This window comes from Vanacampus margaritifer, chromosome 20, assembly GCF_051991255.1.
Source record: "Vanacampus margaritifer isolate UIUO_Vmar chromosome 20, RoL_Vmar_1.0, whole genome shotgun sequence".
NCBI classification, from domain to species: domain Eukaryota; kingdom Metazoa; phylum Chordata; class Actinopteri; order Syngnathiformes; family Syngnathidae; genus Vanacampus; species Vanacampus margaritifer.
Genome location: NC_135451.1, coordinates 10,254,365 through 10,277,720, shown reverse-complemented (window position 1 = coordinate 10,277,720; position 23,356 = coordinate 10,254,365). Strand labels below are relative to the sequence as shown.

At 39.2% G+C, this 23,356-nt stretch overlaps 2 protein-coding genes across 2 annotated transcripts in view; one reads left to right on the top strand and one right to left on the bottom strand.

Moving 5' to 3' along the window:
• The window catches only part of sspo (SCO-spondin), a 78,506-nt gene extending 64,199 nt beyond the window's left edge, over positions 1–14,307 (bottom strand). The window contains exons 1-17 of the mRNA XM_077554228.1: positions 14,239–14,307; positions 13,897–14,106; positions 10,187–10,269; positions 9,678–9,848; positions 9,369–9,592; positions 9,116–9,218; positions 8,222–8,380; positions 8,046–8,131; positions 7,846–7,971; positions 7,503–7,659; positions 6,284–6,536; positions 6,055–6,196; positions 5,732–5,873; positions 4,400–4,572; positions 4,110–4,328; positions 3,814–3,979; positions 991–1,264 (exon numbers count right to left, since the gene is read on the bottom strand). Of these exons, the coding sequence (XP_077410354.1) occupies positions 991–1,264; positions 3,814–3,979; positions 4,110–4,328; positions 4,400–4,572; positions 5,732–5,873; positions 6,055–6,196; positions 6,284–6,536; positions 7,503–7,659; positions 7,846–7,971; positions 8,046–8,131; positions 8,222–8,380; positions 9,116–9,218; positions 9,369–9,592; positions 9,678–9,848; positions 10,187–10,269; positions 13,897–14,106; positions 14,239–14,306 (2,756 nt within the window). The 5' untranslated portion in view covers position 14,307. The remainder of the gene's footprint in view (positions 1–990; positions 1,265–3,813; positions 3,980–4,109; positions 4,329–4,399; positions 4,573–5,731; positions 5,874–6,054; positions 6,197–6,283; positions 6,537–7,502; positions 7,660–7,845; positions 7,972–8,045; positions 8,132–8,221; positions 8,381–9,115; positions 9,219–9,368; positions 9,593–9,677; positions 9,849–10,186; positions 10,270–13,896; positions 14,107–14,238) is intronic.
• aoc1 (amine oxidase copper containing 1) lies at positions 10,746–20,512 on the top strand. Its single transcript, XM_077554226.1, has 5 exons — positions 10,746–10,851; positions 16,190–17,725; positions 19,052–19,340; positions 19,462–19,594; positions 19,811–20,512. Exons 2-5 carry the CDS (start codon positions 16,192–16,194, stop codon positions 20,078–20,080), a joined length of 2,226 nt encoding a protein of 741 aa, XP_077410352.1. The 5' UTR covers positions 10,746–10,851; positions 16,190–16,191; the 3' UTR covers positions 20,081–20,512.
• The last annotated feature ends 2,844 nt before the right edge of the window (positions 20,513–23,356 follow it).

Genomic DNA, 23,356 nt, shown 5'->3' with positions numbered 1-23,356 from the left:
GATGCTAGAGGAATAGCGGCACTTGATTTTAGCCTGTTTATGAACTTTTTTTCACCATGTGCTATGTATGATGTATTGTACTCTAAAATGTATATCACATTGTACTCTTTTGTTGTCTTATGTATTTTATTTAGTTTTGCTTTGTTTTACTCTGCTATCTGTTGCCAGGTTGGCTTTGCTCATGAGAACCTGTTCTCAAGTGGCTTATCTGAATAAATAAAGGTTAAATGAATATTACAGAATGTTGAGCCATTTGAATCATTATTCCCTGAGCAACGAAGAAATTCAACATATGAACAATGGATAATTATTGTCGTACATGTGTATAGGTTATATTTTTATGTTTTATATATATATATCCCACTAACTTTAACTAGACATTGTATAATAATGCAAAAAAGATGCCATTTTTATATTTCCTGAAAAATAACAGTTTTGAAGATATTTTGATTTTATTTAGCTTATAGTGACACCGTTTTCAGCCTCAACAAGAAGTATTAAGAGAAGGGAAGAAGACATATCCAGTATGTCAAGCTGTGTCCTTCAAGTGGCATAAACTGTGGTTTACTTATTGATTATTTATCGCAACTAAAGTGGAGCACAGATGGTGGTTTTTTTATGACGTGCCGTAAAAGATAGCATCTGTACCCTTGGTTGAACAAGAGATTATATTGTTAACCTATAACCTTATATTGTTATTTTTAACTTACTTTCACAATATCTATACAAAATAACAATATGCTTGGTAAAAAAAAATTCCCTTTATGGCAATGCAGATTAAAGTGAGTCAAATGAGTTGAGGAGCTTGATTTAGACAAAAGTGTGCTTTACCGCCATCTGTCATCTGTAATTCATTATAAACCTTTTAAGTTGGGACGGCAAATATTCACCGATTTTCACTACCTGTGGAAGGGTGCGACAAGCACTACTGTTGACAAAAACAAACAAACATCCTTAGTCTCATAAATGTCATCTTCGCTTTCAACATACCAGATGTTACAGCTGTTCTGAACAATATCCCCCGGTAGATATGTCTTGTCTCCTTGCACACAAGAGCACATAGTGGTGGGCACACACTGGCCTTGGTAGTCCTGCACTAGTCCTGCAGGACATTGGCAACCCGGAACACATAACTCGTCACCACCACCACCACCACCACTACTACCGTCATCATCACAGCTCCAGCCGTGCTGCAGGTCCGAACACTTGCGGCCGCATGCTCGACCGCACTCGTGATGCACCTGACCCCCGGAACACTGCACCGCTGGGGAGACAGGAGGAAATAGGCTGTGAAAATTAGCATGTTAATCATTGGCAATGAGAGAGTTACAGTTTTTCTGCATAGGTTTGCCCCCATTTCTTGAAAGTGAGATGACATTTTCAAAACTGCAAGCTCATTTGGTCAAACAGGCTTACATTTGCGCACAAGCAGTTCATTAACAAAAGCACATATCTATCCCAAAACTGGTCACCCATGCTTCACTCCAAGCTCCCAACTACAAAGATCCTTCTCAATTGATTTGGCTTATCTGCATTCACTAAGTGCTTTTGGCAAAAGTAACTTGGATGATTTTTCACAACACCGTGGATCATCTGCAAAAGCTCATATCTCTCCCAAAACAGACAATTCAACAGATGATTTAGCATATTATGACTTACACACTGAATTCCTGCTGACATGTTTTGGAGAAGACAGCCATTAGACTGAAAAACAACAAATCCACTTCGATCAGCAAGATCTATTCATTTGGAAAATGTGCTAAATGTGGGCACATTGTGCTAACTGTAAGCTAAATATACACAACCATTTGCACAGATCCACTGAGGCAATTGAGACATGTACTAAGACATTGGCAATTTGATGAAAGCAATGAGAAATGCCATTTAGTTGGCAACAATTGTAAGGTGATTTGCGGATTTGGTCATGGTGTTTTGAAAATGTCATCTCAGTTTCAAGAAATGTGCCAAACCTATGGAAAAAAACTGTAAAAAGTTGAAACAAAGAGAACAAGATTGGCAAGTGTTGCAATAGCCGCAGGTTTTGCTTCGTAATGTCCCGCTGTAGTTTATTGTTTCATCTCTGGCTCAATTCGTGACCAACACAAGTTAAGAAAACAAAAATATATAAAAATCTACTTCCGCTTTGAATTTTTCTTCAAGCATAGATCTGCTATTGCAATCCATCTAACCATTTCAGATGGATAGATAGATAGATAGTGAAGGAAATTACTGTTTTAGTAATCTTTTGCGTGTTCAAATAAATCAGAGTTGAGATCTCGTGAAGAGGGTCCTTGCAAGGTATTTTAATCAGAAGCTTCTGATGACACAAAATAATTTCACCAAGCCATGTTTCTGTCCAAATGTGTGTCCTCTCTCTCAGACACGGGATTTTTATTAGAAAACGCACCCCCCCCCCTCCCTCCAAGTACAAAATCAGATTACATTCTCCCAGTATACTAGATCGTCCTTGAACTTTTGAAAACCGGATTTCTGACGAACAGGAACTAGACTTCTTAGATAAACAAACGAAACATATTAACTGTCAATTAAATGTCAAAAGCATTAATCAGGTTATATTAGGTTAACATAATAACACCTACATCAACACATCTATAATGAAATGCAAAACAGGTCAAATGTAAAATAAAACAGTAAAAATGTTAACAATGTCAACAATAGATAGATAGATAGATAGATAGATAGATAGATAGATAGATAGATAGATAGATAGATAGACAGACAGACAGACAGACAGACAGGTAGACTTTCTAATTTGCTAGCTAGGTAGCAATGATAATTTACTTATTGCTAGCTAGCTTGCTAGCCTTATAGATAGATAGATAGATAGATAGATAGATAGATAGATAGATAGATAGATAGATAGATAGATAGATAGATAGATAGATAGATAGATAGATAGATAGATAGATAGATAGATAGGCAGACTTTCTAATTTGCTAGCTAGCTAGCAATGATAATTTACTTATTGCTAGCTAGCTTGCTAGCCTTCTAGATAGATAGATAGATAGATAGATAGATAGATAGATAGATAGATAGATAGATAGATAGATAGATAGATAGACTTTCTAATTTGCTAGCTAGCTAGCAATGATAATTTACTTATTGCTAGCTAGCTTGCTAGCCTTATAGATAGATAGATAGATAGATAGATAGATAGATAGATAGATAGATAGATAGATAGATAGATAGATAGATAGATAGATAGATAGATAGATAGATAGATAGATAGATAGATAGATAGGCAGACTTTCTAATTTGCTAGCTAGCTAGCAATGATAATTTACTTATTGCTAGCTAGCTTGCTAGCCTTCTAGATAGATAGATAGATAGATAGATAGATAGATAGATAGATAGATAGATAGATAGATAGATAGATAGACTTTCTAATTTGCTAGCTAGCAATGATAATTTACTTATTGCTAGCTAGCTTGCTAGCCTTATAGATAGATAGATAGATAGATAGATAGATAGATAGATAGATAGATAGATAGATAGATAGATAGATAGATAGATAGATAGATAGATAGATAGATAGATAGATAGAAGAAAAAATGGCTGTTTACACAACCTGTTAACTACTGTCAATAGTTCTTTTGTGCGTTTATATTTTACAAAATTTCAGCCAGGAGTTTATTTACGTGACATTTGACTAAAATTCAAAAAAGGCCTAACAGTTAGAAGGCCCTCAGTTAATGCATCTAATTATTGACCTTTGACATAGGAATACAATTACTATCTGAGGTCATTAGAATTTTTTTAGCTGTAGTTCCAATTGGGTTCTTGCATACTTACAGCAGAAGGTTTGGTTACGCCAAGGGACAGCTATGCCCTCCTGGGCACAATGTCTGGCATAGGCAGTGAGCACTGTGCAATGACAGGCCTTCTGGGGCGCACAGCTGCACACCTCGGATTGACACAGGCGGAAATAGTGCTCCCTCTCCACTACGTCGTGGCACGCCTAAATGGAGGAGAAAGAGAGGGAATGGGACTTCTCATGAAATTTTATATAAAACAAAAAATACAGAAACACACACATGCACACACACAAAAAGTCCGTTTAATTGACCCACATAACATTGCAAACTAACCTGGAATACGCTGCTATGTATGATGGCACATAAAGTGTCAGCATAGTGTCTTTGCTGGGTGTAAGTCGTGCAGGGGTCTGGAGGGGCTCCTCCAGGTAGAGTGCAATGTCCTGTGCTGAATTTGCCAGCAAAGGACGACACGCTGCTCTCCACGTCCCCTTCTGGGGTCATAAAATCATCATGCTGATTCCAGGTCAGTGTTCCACAAAGGCCTCGCACCTAACAAGATAAACACAAAAATGGAGGCATTTTGTCAGCTAGGCTGACAGTGAATTTGACAAGAAGGCTACCTTGTTTGTGAAATGAGGCTGCAAGGTAATGATGGCGAGGGGTCCATCTAGGTGCCAGAGTAGCTGAGCTCCAAAAGTCTGGATTAGAAGAAAGGCAGACGACACCCTCCGCACGACCAGGTCCCCGGTCACCACAGGCAACAGTTCCCTTTGGCCATTCAACGTCACTGTGCCTAGAATAAACAATGTAACTAAACTTAAGAGGAATTCTAATTTCAAGTTAACCAAATAATGACATCTTAGGATCTTGTTCTTTCGGTCACGACCCACAGCTCGTGGCCCTCACCTATGGTCACGAGCTGTGGGTCGTGACCGAAAGAACAAGATCCCGGATACAAGCGGCCGAAATGAGTTTCCTCCACAGGGTAGCCGGGCTCTTCCTTAGAGATAGGGTGAGAAGCTCGGTCATCCGGGAGGGACTCAGCATCGAGCCGCTACTCCTCCACGTTGAGAGGAACCAGTTGAGGTGGCTCGGGCATCTGGTTCGGATGCCTCCTGGACGCCTCCCTGGGGAGGTGTTCCGGGCATGTCCTACCGGCAGGAGGCCCCGGGGACAACCCAGGACACGCTGGAGAGACTATGTCTCTCGGCTGTCCTGGGAACGCCTTGGGGCCCCGTCGGAGGAGCTGGCTGAAGTGGCTGGGGAGAGGGAAGTCTGGGCTTCCCTGCTAAAGCTGCTGCCCCCGCGACCCGACCCCGGATAAGCGGAAGAAGACGGACGGACGGACGGACGGACAAATAAAAACAAAACATCAAAATGGCTTTTTATGTGATCCTTTTTTTCTTATCCATTATCCATACAAAATGTTAAGTCCCCTAGCTTAATGCTAACCTATAATGGGAAACACCATACACAGGAATGGTGTTTCCCGTTATATGTTAGCATTAAGCTAGGGGACTTAACGTTTTGGTGTTTAAATACAGTATACCTTTAACTGTCTTTTGTTTTATGTATCGATTCTACAGTAAACATCAGCTGGGCATAATTAGTGAACAGCTTAAGACAAGCACGTGTTGTCTTTGATTTGGAAATCCATGCGGGCAAGTCTTTTTTTTTCTTTCCTTAAGTGACGTAATATGCTAGCATTCTATTTCATGACAGCAACAGAGCGAGAAGAGAAGCTAAAAATACTGTAAAAAGTGTGTTGTGATAAGAGTGTAAGAGGGGTAAAAACAAAACAAAATGGCCATTATGTTGTTAATTTTCGCCGATTGTAGATGGGTGATAAATGTACTTTTACATTACAACAGATAAGACGTCAAGTAGTCCATTTTATGTTTTCATTTTTTCTATTTGTTTCTCTCCTATCAGTGCTCAATGAACAAACTCACCAGTGTCTGTGATGGTGACTGTGGTGCGAAGTGCTGTAACGCTCATCTCTATTAGACAACCCAGGCCTGGTGCACCACCTCCTCCCCCTGCTGTGCACTCGCCAGAGCGCACGGTCACCACTAGCTTTCGGTCGACGTAGTCCTGGAAACACATTGATGCACTGAAGCGATGTGGGACAACTCAAGTAAAAAATGTCTTCTCTGTAATAAGGTCAGTCAAAAGCAAGGATTATTACTTGGATTCTTCCGATGCAGCTTTTGGACGGAATCTAATCTGTTTGCACCAGTGTACTTAATTTGTCCAGCGAATATCGTTTTCTTACCTCCACAGTGGTAAAAGGACAGTCTCCTCCTTGTAAGGAGTATCTCTTTTTGTCAAAGGTGGTAACATGGAGCGCTCCCACCAGACTGCACAGAGCAGCACATTTCTCCCCAGTGCATTGCCACCGACCTTCTCTACAAACGCTATGTCAGGAAAATGGAAAATGTCAACCCAAAAAAAAAAAAAGGCGAATCGAGTGACAGAAAAACAAAAACACACTTCCACCTCACCAGGTGTTACATCTCTGCTGTATCTTGTCCCCTGACTGGTATGTATGTCTACGATGAAAACAGGGGCAATCGTCTCTTTTCAGGCACTGTCCCTGGTGAAGATAGAGTCCTGGAAGACACTCGCACCCTCCAACGCACTCCTCCCGGCATTGGCCCACGGACGCAGCTGGCCCTGGGGGTTGGGGGGATGCACAGCTAGGGGGACATGAGGACACACAGTCTGAAAAGACTTGCCCTCTGGGACAGACGCGAGCTGGGGAGATGGTAGGAAGACAATGACAGATTTTTTTTTTTAAAGAAGTGTGAATGAGAACAAGATTAAAAATTTAAGATCATTTGCACATTCATCCATTTTCTGTCCGTTCTCCTTGCAAGTAAAAAGAATCTAAGTCTCGTCTTCCTTCCTTGTCTATTGTTTATTAAATGTTCTAGGTTGACTGAACCTGACATTTGTCAAAATTAGTGTGTTAATTTTGAGTTCCTTTAACGCCACAATTTTTTTAAACACGTGATTAATGACCGCCCCTTAAAATCCTGTACTGGGAGGATTCCAGTCGCAACGCAGCACACATGTCCTCGTCAAAATTTAGCAGTAATAAATTTAATAATAATGCATATATTTGCGGAGACTAGGGTCATGTTGTATTTAAAAATGTGCAGAAGTTACTTCCTGTTAAAGATTAGATAGCTCTTAATATGAAAAGAGTTGCCACCAACGTCTTACAAATGCAATTATGCCATCTAGTGGCAGAAAAAAATGACCTCAACACAAATCAATATCACACTCGTTTTTTACAGTACGGTACATATTTTTAATGTTAACTAAGTCTTATGAATTATTATGAAATAATAAATGACTAAAAGATGCAGCCATATTTCCATTATTTTGAATTTTTTTCCACTTTTATGTAAACAAGCAGTTAAGATTTTTTTTTATTGTACATTTAGAACAGATATAAAATTTGCGATTATTCATGAGTTAACTATTAAAGTCATGTGAATAATTACGATTAAAAAAATAATCGCATGACACCCCTAATTAAAAATATAAAAAAAGAAAGAAAGTGCCATTACAATTGAATTGATTTTTTTAAATTAATTAATTAATTTAATTTAATTTAATAAAAATTCTTCCCCCCCAGTCTCACACTGTGCTCCCCTTGAAGGGAGCATAACTAAATAAATAGAAATAGCATAACAATGATGTTAATTTTATTACCACATAGGGTGCCTCGCCTCCAAATTATGATGACATGTTGCTGGGCACACTCTCGAGCATAGCTCGCCAGTGTGTCGCATACTGCCGCTTCCCTTTCCTTGAGTGGCAAGCTACAGAAAAGATACAGGCATGTATCTCGGTACGCTGCTGGGTCCAGCTGAAAAAGAGGGGGAAAACACAAATATTGTACTGCAAACAATGGAATGACATGATACTGTAGTGTGTTTTTTGCGACAATGAAAATACAGAAAATTTACTTTCGCCTCATATATGATGCACAAGTAGCATGACGAATTTTGTTGTTCGAAAAAGTTCATGTTTATGTGTAAAATTTAACACTCACACGAGGATGGCACTGCGTGAAGGGGCTTTCTAGCAGTCGATGGCACACGGTCTCTGCTTGCCTGCGCAAGGCAGCATTTCCCGTGACGTCACAGCTGTGTCCCAATTCCGCAGCATCATTGCAGACCTTAAAAGAATATGAGGAGCAATTAGAAATCTTGAAGTAATCAACAAGCATTTCATTCGTATATGGAGCGCTACTTCATTCTGCTGGTCGGGAACTTTCCACGAGTTGCCAAAGCTAGCAGCGTACTGGGAAACGGTTCCTCCAATTGTGGTGAAATCATCTATAACAAACAAAGTAAACAAATGACACCACCATTGTAAAAAGTCAATATCATCACTTTTTTTTTTTGGTCAAAGTTGAATTAACGCACCATTTGGGTTGTTGTTGTAGATTCCACAAAGCCCTCTAGTGGCTGCCAGATGCTCAGACGTTACTGTCACATAGACAGTGTTGACCATGTCAAACTTCATCCTCACCCCGAGGCCACTCTCCACAAACACAAAATCTCCAAGCCAGTGCACGCTCACTCCTACAAATGGTGAGAAATAAATCACTGAAATAAGTTGGCCTGGATGTCAATATCGTCACTGTCGAGCAGAAACTTCCTATACCCAAATTTGGCTAATTTCCCATTTTGTCGAAAATCGATTATTTTAGTCATCATGTGAGATCTGTTATTTTTACATTTTATTTTATGTTATTGTGCATTTTGCTTCACTTATTTTAATACTTCGTCATTCTCTCCAAAAACGTAATTACACGTTTTTTTTCCTCTTTTTCTTTTTTATATGCAAGAACATATAGAAGGCTTTGATGCAGCTTCTGACATGAAAAGGAGGCTTAAGGCAATGGTAGTTATTACAAAAACGGCCAGCAGGTGGTAGCAGAGTATAAGAGATCAGCCAAGCTGTTGCTGATGCAGTGTTTTCACAAGGAATGTGAATATTGATGAAACTTAGCTACATTCTAATGCTAATTGCTGCAAAACTTAAACAGATACAAATTTACTTTTTCTTCCTGGTGAAAGACGAGACGCTGATTTTTCTTTTGGCAGGTCACATGTTTTATAGCAATAGAGCACAATATTCTGTGGGCCTTGCAAAATCAGTCAAAATCCAGTAAAACAGCCGGGGCAAAGGGGGTTGCTTCAGTGAAAATGGCTTGGAATGAATGAGTTAATAAATAAAGATGCCATATTGTTAGAATACATGTTGAAGGTCCTCGAACAAATAATTCTGTTCTTGTTAGTTGAGTGGCTGCATACCATTTTGAAAGAGGGGTTCACCAATTGGAACATGAAGGTTGTTGAGGGTTACATTTCTCTCATTAATTGCAACCAAATCAAGGCCCATCATTATCCTCAGAGCCTGAAAAAAAAAACATTAAAACATTGCAATGAAAAACTTTACTGAATGCAAACCGATGCAAATTTCAACTTTAATTAATTCTACTGTGCAGTCAGCTCGTTAAATATCTGAAAATAGTCCACTCCCTAGTGAAATGAAAACCTTTCATACCTTACTGCAGTTTCCTGCACTGACACAGACCGTACTGATGTACACCGCCCAGGTCCCATCAGTGGATGAAGCCAGCAGGTAAGTGCAGCTACCCTGGAAGTGGAAGTGCTTCTTGTCAAAAGTGCGATAGTGGGATCCACCCCAAGACATGCAGGTGGCCGAGCCTTGAGGCGCCCTGACGCTACCGAGGAGACCCCCACGTACTAGCGGGGAGAATTGCGAGTCTAGAGGTGTGTGGAAAAAAATAGGATCAAGTCATAAATTAAGCAGAGAAGGATGTTATATCCATTGACGTTCATAATTTTGGACCTGGTAGGAGCGTATAGGTGCAGGATAAGCAGGTCTGGTCCGAGGCATTTTTCCAACTTAATCCCCACTGGGTGCTGCAGCACTGCTCCATCGTCATTAGGGAGGCGTTGTGGACTCCGGGGAACTCCGCACAACTCCAGGTGGAGTAACACTGGCCATGCATTCCTACACCTGAGCGGGAGCGGAAAAACAGCTGGAGGTTGTAAGGGCGATTTTGCTCTAGATATTGATACTGAAGATAAGCCAGAGTCATCTTATTGTTATGTGTTGTTTACACTTAATGCACAATTTTGTTTTTATTATTTATTATTTTTATTATTATTATTATTATTATTATTATTATTATTTTATATATTTATTTTATTCATTTATTTTATTCATTTATTTTATTTTATTTTATCAATTAACAAATTATGCATAAATTTGCACAACATACAGTCATTGCATCTTGATAGAATTTATGAATGAATTATTATTATTATTATTTTTTTTTAAACAAATTCTCTTACCATCTGTGCACCGTGGTCCACTCCAACCTTCACAGCACGCTCTCACTGTCTTGTTCAGCATTTGACTTTCCATCACTGGCAGTCTGATGTGAGTACAAAAGTTCATATTCATCTTTGTCAGCTGTAATACTGATTGTTGTAAAGTGAGATTTATACTCTCTTTGACAAATGGGGAAAACACACACTTTGCATTTTCATGTCACATATTTTGGAACCTGGAAAAACATATTGGCTATCCTGCAAAAAAAAAAAAAAAACTAGCAATTTCACAAGGGTTTAATTGCATGGACAAAAAATAAATAAATAAATTCTTAATTGTGCGTCCATGTGCTGTGGTTCATAAATGAACGTGAAACCACCGCAGCGATCTAATAAGAGATGGGATTATATACCCACGCCCTCGCTTGCTCTGCTTCAATTAATAATCAGTCTCAGACACCAAAATGACAAAAAAAAAATAACGAGTCACTGCGTAATTTTTCGATTGAATTGAAAATGGAACACACGGAGAACACGCATAGGGGCGGAAACCAGACTTCTTACGTCATCGTGACGTCGACCTCACCAAAATCATAAAAGCCCTCAATACGCGCTTCACCAAATACAGCAAATACTTCCTGACCGGGATCACTCGACATACGCAGCGAGGCCGACGACACGGGCAAGTACGTCCAATCATGAGAAAGAAGTGTATACTGTACTGTATAGCGAGATGTTTTCACGCGCGGGCGGATCTTGCATTTGCATTGAACTTTATCAGAATATGAATCACGGCACATTGTAGGCACGAGGTAAAACGAGTTTGACACTCTGTGATATTGCCTATTAGAAATAAATACTAGCATGTGTTGCATGATGCTCCCACACCTTTTTTTTCTGCATCTCCAAACCGCAGTTCATTGACGCACATTGCAGTGCTGTGCAGCAAAAGGATCTAACGAACGAGCGTTTCGAGTTTGCGAACGGCGCGCAATGAATTAGTTCGCGCATCGACGTATGTCAAGCGGCGTAAGATTAAAACATTCAGTTACCGCGCTAATGACTGTTTTTCATTTGATTCATGGCTAGTGTTTTTCATTCACATGTTTACTGTGAAAAGCATAGAAATCATTAACGAGACGCATTTTCAGTTAGTGTGAAAAGCTCAATTGCTAGGATTGTCTAAACTACTAACTAGTCACTCTTTGCTCCCTATCAGGTGCAAATGGACCTTTATAGGTCAAGAAGTTAATCATCTTTAAATCAGTTAATGATCAGCCAAGTGACGGTATGGAGATTTGTGTTTGGCAATGTCATGTGCTCCATTGTTACAATTATCCTGCGGTGGCTTTGTGCAATTGTTATTTATTTGTAGTCTGGATATGGATGTGCCCTGTGATTGACTGGCGTTGCTTGAAATCACCCAAAAATATATTTCCAAATTCATTGTAGACTATAATGTATGGATAGTCCACATTTTTGCCTCTCCAACCCTAAATTTCAAACTAGCAATCAGTTCAGAGCTGTCTTTTTTTTTTTTTTTCTCTCAAAGTCAGCCTGGATTAGCACCAGCTCTCCACAAAATGGATGGTTCTTTTAAGCTTAAGTTTTTTTTTTTTGTTTTTTTCAGAATAAAAAGCAGGCATTAACCCTCTTGAATGGTGGCACACTCAAGAGTGATGCTCTTATATACTGGACTGGTAGTCATCCAAGCAGAAGGGCAATCTGCGCGGTCCTGAACCCACTCACAAGCACATTTAAAAAATAAATAAATAAATCAATAATTCATTGAAATATTTTATGGATGCTGAATGAAAAGGTCACAATCATGCCCATACAAATAAGTTCTGACTCTCATCTGTGTGCATGTTTAAATGTTTCCCTCAGCAAATTATTTGAAAGAACGGGCGTCAAAAAGTATCAAAGTCCAAATTTTCCAACATGTCGATGAATCACTGATTTTGCAATTTGTACACCATTTGGGCACTACCATGTGTTTGGCAAAAATTCACACATCTCCCTTCCGGTTATACGGAGCATAATGTGGAAATGATTAATGCTGCCAGTTTCTTAGCAGGACTTCATTTCGCTGGTCACTTTTCTGACAAATAGTTGCAATATAGTGAAAAAAAAAATCACACTCAGCGATAACTAGTTATCTATCTCCATAATAGTCTGCCTTTCGCCAGCAGCAAGTGAAGTTGTATAAAAAAACTTTTTGACCCTCAATAAGACTATGTAGAGTATTTTTATTTCCATTATTTCCTATCATTAAAAACAAAATTGGCCAGCAACCCAGAACAGGTAGTTTCCCACTCTCGAAGTTATTTGAGTATTTATTTGATATCCTTGAAATCCAGTTTAAGATCCATATAACGGATAGAATCTTCATCTTTCTAATAAGACAAACAAGTAGAATGAATCGGGCACAGTATTAGAACGTACTGTATGAAATTCCTGCATATCACGAAGAAAACTTTGGCGTAGTAGTAGGACAACTGCACTATTAGTGAAGCAATACTTTATCATCTGCATACGACTAGTGTTACTATTAGGAGTGCACCGATCACAATTTTCTGGCTAATCACCGACCTTTAAAAACTTGACCCGCTGATCCGAGTTTGCCGATCCCGATTTCTTTCCATTCCCATTCAATGTTCCATTCTCGTGTTATTGTAACACATTAAACAATCAATACAAACTGCATTAAGTAGATCTCCCTATTAACATGTAGTTGTACTAGTATGCCAAAGTTGTTCTACTAGTGAGGGCAAAGAACATACTAGTACATTATATTCCAAGACCAATTTTTAATGCTACACTCTAAAAATAGTTGGGTCAAAAATAACCCAATTATGGGTCAAAAATGGACCGATCCACTTTATAGGTCAATTTGACCCAACTTTCTGGGTTGTTTTATACAAAATGACCCAATTTACCCAAGTAAAGGATCTGACCAATATTTATGAGTTGTTTTACACTAAAAGACCCATTCCTTGACTCAAAGTTGGGTCAATTTGACCCAAGTAGAGGATCAGTCCATTTTTGACCCATAGTTGGGTTATTTTTGACCCAACTATTTTTAGAGTGTACACTGAAGTGTCACGAGAGTGTACACGCTAAAAACAGTTGGGTCAAAAATAACCCAATTATGGGTCAAAAATGGACCAATCCACTTTATAGGTCAATTTGACCCAACTTTCTGGGTTGTTTTATACAAAATGACCCAATTTACCCAAGTAAAGGATCTGACCAATATTTATGAGTTGTTTTACACTAAAAGACCCATTTCTCGACTCAAAGTTGGGTCAATTTGACCCAAGTAGAGGATCAGTCCATTTTTGACCCATAGTTGGGTTATTTTTGACCCAACTGTTTTTAGAGTGTACACTCTAAAAACAGTTGGGTCAAAAATAACCCAACTGTTTTTAAGAGTGTACACTCTCGTGACACTTCAGTGTACACTCTAAAAACAGTTGGGTCAAAAATAACCCAACTGTTTTTAAGAGTGTACACTCTCGTGACACTTCAGTGTACACTCTAAAAACAGTTGGGTCAAAAATAACCCAACTATGGGTCAATTTGTCCCAACTTTGAGTCAAAAAATGGGTCTTTTAGTGTAAAACAACTCATAAATATTCGTCCGATCCTTCACTCTAAAAACAGTTGGGTGAAAAGTAACCCAATTATGGATAAAAACAGTTTTTAGAGTGTAAAACCAAGTGACTTACTTGTACAACGAGCAGAGTGCCTTGAGTCCGTGCTGTTGGTAGTAGAGCGCGATGCCATCGTCGCCGCCATGCTTAGCCCTCATCGACTCCACATCCAGTCTCCAGCCTTGCGTGTTATACTGGTAGACCTCGGAGCAGCTCGCCTCCAGCTGCAAACGTGGGGTCAGGACCCGATCCACCTTCTGCTGTGCTGTGTGTTCGCACCAGTGTCTGGAGCAAAATACATGTCAATTAATTCTTTTTTTTGTAATTTTTTTTTTACTTTTTAGTAAAAAAAAAAATTTTGTAGACATTTTGCTATTGAGTGTTAAAATGTGTATTTGTTGTGACCTATATGCTTACCCTTTTCCCGTCACTGTCTGTAGTCCAATCAGGGTCAGTAGCAGTGCCTCCACAGTCCAGCAACACATGCTTAAATAAGGAAGAAAAAAAATAAACACAACATATACAATAGGTTACAGGTAAATATTTAAAAACAAATAATATCGGAAAAAAAATCTTACCTTAAAAAGTGCTTTTGAGATTTGCTTTTCCCCCCCAGAAAGCTGTTCTCAGTTCATGTAGAATTTCCTATTTTCCTTTACTTAGACAATTTTCTTGGTTATTCACTCTCCAATGAAGTGATATCTTCCCTATTGAATGGACCGAAGCATGGTTCTTAAATGCGGGGGTCGACTCGAAGGACGTACAGTAGCATCTGAACCTTCAGCCATTGGGTAAGAGTGGAAGGTCACAGCTGGAAGCGCTGGAATTGGATGTCGGCTCTTTGACGAACACATCCCGTGACCTCACAGCGCCAAACGTTAGAGAAGGTGGGAGGTGACGGTCAGGGGTAGCGGTGCCTCGGTGGCAGAATAAAGACATGTTTGTCCAAGCCTAATCCTGTAAAGATGGGCATTCGGGGGAAGGGTGATGGGGCGGTTTATTGAATGAAGCGTGGGGAGCGAGAGAGTCGCCAATCTCTTCTGTCTGACCTCCCGGCCTTAGAATGAGGGCTCAAACCCAGCTGTCACCACCTTACGCCTTACTTTAGCGGAGTAGAGCAAGCATAACAGAACTTGGTTCCAAAATATGATATGTTATTCCCATTTGAAAATAATAGGTTAGACTATTTCAATAGTCTCTAAATTGCTACTTTTCTCTGGCAGAAAAATGTTTAACTTACTTAACTTAAAAATTCACCTAGCCATGTTTACGATAAAAATGCTGATTTGGCGCCATCAAGTGGTATATTGGTGCCAAGATACTATTTTGAACTGCGGGTAATAGCTTTATTTATTTCAGCCATAGCCTTGTACAATAGAAAAAGGTGATTTTCCGCCATCTTTTGGCATTACACAAGCAATTAAAAACCTTTATGTGTGGGCATCTATTGGACGCCGATTTTAAGTATTTGCATCAGGGCTCTGTCCCAATCCCCTGCAATCTTAGTATACTGTAATCACAAAAAAATATCGCTGTTCTATATATGTTGATTAAAAAAGCCTTTTTAATTTAGTGATTAATCGGATTTTAAAAATTAATTATTTGACAGCTCTAAAATATACATTATATTTAATACAGACTGTTTTTCAAATTTGATATCAATGTGCATGAATACATTTGATTAGCATCAATGATTAAAGTGCTGTTTTTTTTAAAAAGAAAAAAAATAGTTTTTCCCCCTTAATACAATGTCTGTTTGTGTTTGATTTGCTGACTCACTGTCAGCCTCTGTTTTCCACTCAAACAGCCAGCCAAGTTTTATTTATTTATTTATTTATAAACAATTTTATAAATTGTTAGAAAAATTCTGTATCAATTACAAAAAAAATGCAACCATATTTCGATCAGGTTAACATTTCTTCCCACTTTTATGTTAGCAAAAGTAGGAAAAATTTGCAAAAAAAAAAAAAAAATTATTGTACATTTTACTGTAAATTTTGATATAAATTGAGATACAAAATGCGCGATTAATTGTGAGTTAATTATTGAAGTCATGTGAAGGTAATTACTATTTTAAAAAATTAATCGACTGACACCTCTAATTTATGTATTTATTTATTTATTTTGGCTGGCAAGTTTTACAATGAATGATTCATGATTTGCACAAGGTGAAACCAATTTTGAAAGATAAGTTATTATTTTAGAAAGTATAACTCAAGCACGCTACCACGTGGAGCTCATTCTCAATTTTTTAGGGTCTCAAGTCTCGGTTTTGAGGTTTTCTGTTCTGACCTAGAGAACTAAATGGACATTTTGACACTGATATCTGTCTATCCTAATTCAAATTTTTTTTTCATTTCACTTTTAGCAATGAGTCTTCTCTGTCTGCTGTGTCTGCTCTGCTTTGCTGCCTGCGAGGCTTCCAGAGCAAGAGACTGGGCTCATCACGGTGCGCCCATGTTTGCTGACCTGACACCTCGCGAGATGAAGGCCGTCCGGGCTTACCTCCATGGAATTGCAGAATTTGGACTCACTGATGCTAATAACGCGGCTCTCAAAAAGAACAGCATTCTGATGATGGAGCTCCAAGTGCCAAGAAAGCACGACGCCTTGATTGCTTTGGATCGTGGTCAGGCCAAACCTCCGCGCCAAGCGCGTGTGATTATCCAGTTTGCGAACCAAACCAAGCCGAATATCACCGAGTTTGTCGTCGGACCGCTGCCGTCTCCGAACTCCCATGAGGTCAAGAGGTTCAAGGGAGATAGGCCGATCCCATTTGAGTCGAGACCAATGACGTTAGTGGAGTATGATTATTTGAATCGAAGCGTGAGCAAAATCACAGCTAAAGCTCACAAGCTTCTGATGGAGACCACGGGAGGATTTTCGTTCACAAACTGCTCTGATCGCTGTTTGGTTTTTATCGACATAGCCCCGCGAGGGCTGGCGTCGGGCGAGCGGAGGTCCTGGATAATGTTGGTCAAGTTTGTGGAAGGATATTATATCCACCCAATTGGGTTTGAAATACTGCTCAACCATAAAGACTTGGATCCAGATAAGTGGGCTGTTGAGAAAGTCTGGTACAACAGTCAGTTCTTTGATAGTGTGGAGGACTTGGTAGAAAAGTATGAATCAGGAGCCGTGGAGAAAGTCCGTCTACCCCATCATGATGATAACGATCTCTACTCCACCTACGTTCCTCGAGGTCAAAGCAACACTCCCACTAACATCCACGGGCCAAAACTTGTGGAGCCTCAAGGTCATCGCTATCACATCGACGGCAACTTTGTTGAATATGCCGGATGGTCGTTTGCCTACAGGGTGCGTTCGTCGGCCGGGCTGCAGGTCTTCGACGTCCGTTTTAATGGAGAGCGGATTGCCTACGAGATCAGCCTCCAAGAAGCTATCGCTTTCTACGCTGGCGACACTCCTGCCGCCATGCAAACCAAATACATTGATGCGGGTTGGGCCATGGGTACCTTATCATTTGAGCTAGCCCCTGGAATTGACTGTCCAGAAATCGCTACCTTTGTCGATCTTCACCACTATTTTGACACCGACAAACCGGTGCGCTATAGGAACGCACTCTGTATTTTTGAGATGACCACAGCTTTGCCTTTGAGAAGACATTTCAACGCATTCAAGGGCAATTATAACTTCTACGGAGGACTTGACAACACTGTGCTGGTCTTACGGACCACTTCGACTGTTTACAACTATGATTACATCTGGGATTTCATCTTCTACCAAAATGGGGTGATGGAGGTAAAGGTCAGCGCCACTGGCTACATCCACGACACTTTCCTTACGCCAAATGGACTTAAGTATGGCAGCAAGGTGTACAGCTATGTGCTTGGGAACCTGCACACACATCTCATCAATTACAAAGTTGACCTGGATATTGCTGGTAAGACGGACGTTTTAACACTATTTTGTAATCCGTGTAATTCCGTGTTCAAAGTCATTTAATTTAACATTAGGGCAAAACTAATCAGAATACAGCTAACCCAGCACTGTAAAAACAGTTGGGTCAAAAATAACCCAAATTGCATCAAAAAGGGACCGACCCAACTTTTGGTGTTATTCATTTAACCCAAAAAGTTAGGTCAAATGAATCAAAATTGGGTTGTTTCGCACAACACCCTGACCCCGTTTTTTGTTTTGTGTTGTGTAGTGTTGTTTTGCAACACACACAAAAATTGTATTGTTGCGTGATTTAATCATTTGACCTAACTTTTTGGGTTATATAAATAAATAAACCCAAAAGTTGGGTTATTTAAAGTTTATGATTAAATAAATAACCCAAACAGTTATTTAAATTTTGGGGTTCAATAAATAGCCCAAAAAGTTGGGGGATGGGGTGGACGATTGTGTTAAAAAAACAAAAACAATTATTAATTAATTAAAAAGCTGGGTTATCCGTTTTGGGTTAAATAACTAACCCAAATTGCTGGGTTATTTAACTTTTTGGGCTACATAAATAACCCAAAAAGTTGGTTTAGTTTTGTGTTAAATAAATAACCTCAAAAGTTGGGTCTGTCAACTGTTTTTAGATTGAGGCTAGGGCTAGTAATTAATGTTTAGCCAAAAAAGTCAATTCTCAATTGATGCCACAAGATGGCAGAAAAGCACTTTTTGCTATTATATAGAGTTGGCTAAATGAAGGTCCTCACCTCACTCCAACATAGGTTCTTGGCCCCAAGACAAATGCTGAACCGAAAATTTGCAGGGATTCACTGTACAGAGGCACCTTTGTGTTCAATCCAAAATTTAAAAACCTTATTTAAAGCATTTAGAGCTATTTTAGGTAGCAAAGTCTTAACTGTAAAACAAGTGTAAATCATTCATTAATGTAATATGATGAGTAGAAAACAATCAAATGTTTACTCATCCTCCGATGTACACTTAACACATTCGGACCAATCCCCTTCTTTTATTATTATTGACGACTTGTTGACTGCACCGGATGACCAGTCCCGTGGCTAATTTGCATATACTGTATACCAGATCTAGTTATGACCAAATCGGATGTGGTTCTTCTTCTATGATCATTATTATTGTCAACTTGTGCCGAGCAACCAGGACAAAGATGTATAATGAGCTAGAACAACAGAATGTCATGTCATGTCATTAACATGCATAACACTTATAATCAATTTTAAATGTAAACGTGAAAAGTAAAGCCCGATACCTTTCAGTGTGTTTCTCCTGACAATTATTTGTTTTGACCCAGGTCGCGAAAACAGCTTTAAGACCTTGGATTTGAAATACGTCAACATCACAAATCCCTGGAGCCCCAAGAATTTCATCGTCCAATCCCAACTCAACTGGACGGAACACAAGACGGAGCGTTCCGCCGCCTTCCGCTACGGCAAAAAGTTCCCCCGCTATGTCCATTTTTACAACCCTAATGAGAAAAATAAGTGGGGACATCAAAAAAGCTATCGTATACAGTTAAACTCGCATGGTGATAGTGTGCTTCCAAGAGGTTGGCGGGAAGAAAACGGCATCAGTTGGTCAAGGTAATTTCATTTGTGAAAAAGTACATTTGTTTTTCACAAATTTTGGGATGAATCTCCGCCAAGAAATTTATTTTTATTTTTTTTATTGTATTTATTGTATTACTTTTTTTTTGGGTCGCAGATATCCTCTAGCCGTTACTCGTCATAAAGACAGTGAGGCCACCAGCAGCAGTATTTATAACCAGAACGACCCCTGGAAACCTGTTGTGTCATTTGAAGACTACATTCGCAACAATGAAAATATTGTCAACCAGGTAAAAAAAAATTTTTTGACTTAACTGTCGTCCCTGGCTGTGATGGACCTTGGTTCAAATTTGGACTGTGTCAAACACTTCATGAGTCATATCAGGTCTTGCAAAGTCAATGCAAATGCTGACATTTACTTCTGTTTGCACTTTTAAGCACGTAAATGAACAGGTTATGTGGACTGATGACAAATCTGAGAGTAATATTTACTTTCCTGTGAGTAGGATCTGGTCGCCTGGGTGACGGTGGGCTTCCTGCATGTGCCTCACGCCGAAGACATCCCCAACACGGCAACACCTGGCAACGCGGTGGGCTTCTTCCTCCGACCCTTTAACTTCTTTGATGAGGACCCGTCGGTCGCATCCAGAAGCACGATCATCGTCCGACCGGGTCCGGACGGCAAACCTAGAGTCCAACGGTGGACACCAGAGGTCATAGGTCATTGTGTGACAGACAAGCCATTCTTTTACAATGGCACATATACAGGTGTCTAGGAGATGTTGCTGTTTGGTGAAATTACGATTCTAGATGAAAGTGGGCAAGAGGCTTCGTGTTTGACTTTCCTTGACACCTTGAGAAAGACAACCTACACTCTAAAAACAGTTGGGTTAAAAAATAACCCAACTATGGGTCAAAAATTGACCGATCCTCTACTTGGGTGAATTTGACCCAACTTTGAGTCAAGAAATGGGTCTTTTAGTGTAAAACAACTCATAAATATTGGTCAGATCCTTCACTTTAAAAACAGTTGGGTCAAAAGTAACCCAATTATGGATCATAAATGGACCAATCCGTTTTATGGTTCAATTTGACCCAACTTTCTGGGTTGTTTTATACAAAATGACCCAATTTTTTGACCCATGGAAAGGATCTGACCAATATTTATGAGTTCTTTTGCACTAAAAGACCCATTTCTTGACTCAAAGTTGGGTCAAATTGACAAGTAGAGGATGGTCAATTTTTGACCCATAGTTGGGTTATTTTTGACCCAACTGTTTTTAGAGTGTACACTAAAGTGTCACGAGAGTGTACACTCTAAAAACAGTTGGGTACACTCTAAAAACAGTTGGGTACACTGTTTTTAGAGTGTACACTCTCGTGACACTTTAGTGTACACTCTAAAAACAGTTGGGTCAAAAATAACCCAACTATGGGTCAAAAATTGACCAATCCTCTAATTGGGCCAATTTGTCCCAACTTTGAGTCAAGAAATGGGTCTTTTAGTGTAAAACAACTCATAAATATTGGTCAGATCCTTCACTTTAAAAACAGTTGGGTCAAAAGTAACCCAATTATGGATAAAAAATGGACCAATCCACTTTATGGGTCAATTTTAACCAAACTTTGAGTCAAAAAATGGGTCATTTTCAGAAATCAGAAATGTGGTAATTTTGTATAAAATAACCCAGAAAGCTGGGTCGAGTTGACCCAAGTAGAGGATCAGTCCATTTTTTACCCATAGTTGGGTTACTAACAAAATAATAGTAATAGTAAAATATGTATATAATTTTAATTATTTTTTGTTTGTTTGTTTTTATGTGTTCCGCATGGCCTTTTACTTAGACTTAGACAGAGCACTTCTGTGAATAGTAATGGAATTCAATTAATTAACCGGTCTTTTCACAAAAGGAGATGGTGTGACGGCCTTTTCCAATCCAGTGAGTTATTTCCATGGCTGAAGCTTAGCAGTGACAGGCATGCAGGATGCAGGATGCTCCGTATCCGCACAGCCAGCGGTAAACCTGCTGGTTCACAGCAAGCTCTTGGCGGGAATGTTTTCCCCGAAAAAGGCAACAAGGCTCCGAGTGCAAACAGTCTGATACCGGATCCTTTGCGCAAACAATCCAGGATACCACTTGGTGTCATGGTAACCTGACGATATAGTAGCAATGTGACAAAATATGCAATGTAGCATCATTATACATAAATTTCCGATATACTGATACTTCAAGCGGGAAATGGTCAAATAAATACAATTATTGTAATCATATCGTTCTTATTTTCTTCGGCATTATTAAAAAACTAAAATAAGTCAGACCTTATAAAACGGATTTGTTTGCGTGTCAGTAAATAGCAACGGTTTACTTATGGGAGCAAAAGGATTTGCCGAAATCTGAAACCGGTTTTATTTGTGTGTCACTGTTTTACAGTGTGCATGTTAAAAGTTCAGCTATGCACGCATTAACGAATGAACGGTGGAAGAGAAGCGGACACAAACTAGAGTAACAAGCATTCCTGTCGTTATTGCCATGGAGATGGCGGTCATGACGTCACAACAGACAAGCTTGTAGGAATATAACACATTATATATTCATTTTAAAATGGCATGCGGCTTCATAAATACCAGGCCACGGCTTTAATTTTGTCACGCAACAATGTTTTAAAATGATTTGTCTGGCCTCTTTAAGTAGAAATGTGTTTTGTTTGACCTTAATAAAATGTTGTTGAAGACATTTGGGTGATGAATTTGTGAGTTTTCCAGTTTGGAACAGCTTTCCATAAAGCTGTTTGAGCATTTCTCCTGTAGGGAGGATCCATTTGATTGAGGCAAAACTGTGCACTAGTCGACAACTGCATGCTGCTAATACTAATAATGACATAATAATGTTCTACTAGTTAACATAATAGTGCGTCACTAGTACTAGTAATGCAACAATGTCAACTAGTGCACAAATTTGACAGACTAGTAGAATATAGTTGTCTTATCCGTGTGCAGAAATGTCATACAGCAGTGATGGGGCAAAAACTTCACTTGTAAGACACTGTCATTCCGTCAGTGCTCTGAATGGTCTTATTAGTGAGGACAATATGGATCTTATGATGGATATCACAGATATATAATAAATACTTAAATGGCTTTCCAAATGTTTCCCAATCTTATCACTCTGGCAACCTATTGGCTCTATTCTTGCATGTGTAAGAGCTGCTTCTCTGTAACTAGTCTTCTAGTGCCACCTGCTGGTTGTGTAATGCTATACACGCAGACTCGTAAAGTGAGCAAAGCGGTCCCGACTTCCCGACTACGTTTCGAGGTTACGAACGAAAAGGTTGTCACAATCATCATGTATGACCCTAGAACTTCTAGAAGTGTTTCTTACACAAATGTTTACGGTAATTATGAGTTATAATTTATGACTATACTGCGTTAGGGTTCGTTAGTCACAGACACAAGCTTCCAATTTAATTGCACACCTGTGTAAATCGAGGACACGTTGATTGTCGGTCTCAACCTGTTACTGGTTTTGTATTCATCTAACAATAACGCAAATAGTAGTAGGACTAGGTACTAGTAGCAGTCGTAGTAGTAGTGCTGGTTTATGTAATTTAATATTACTGATAGTGACAAACGAATACTGTACCATGCTTGTCAAATTTGTTTTCTTGTTCGCCTGCCACATCCGGTGACTGCAGCGTTCTGCCAGTAGAGGGCAGTCACTACCCTTGTATTTAAAACGGTAAAACAATTTATTTGTGCCCCCCACCCCTTTTTTTTTTACCTTGTTAATAATAGGGGTGGAAAAACAGCAGAATTCAATTACCATTTCTCAATGAAACGTGAAAATACTGAGCAATTCTTTTATACTAGACTCTATTTAGCATTAGCATTATGCTACCGGACCATGTTAAGCTTTGTGGCTGGTTTTGAATACCCAAAGTGTTTATTATTATTATTATTATTATTATTATTATGTATTTATTTATTTATTAATTTATTATTATTGTTTCATGATCTATTTTATCTGCCAAAGTCTGCAGTAAATTTGAGTCAC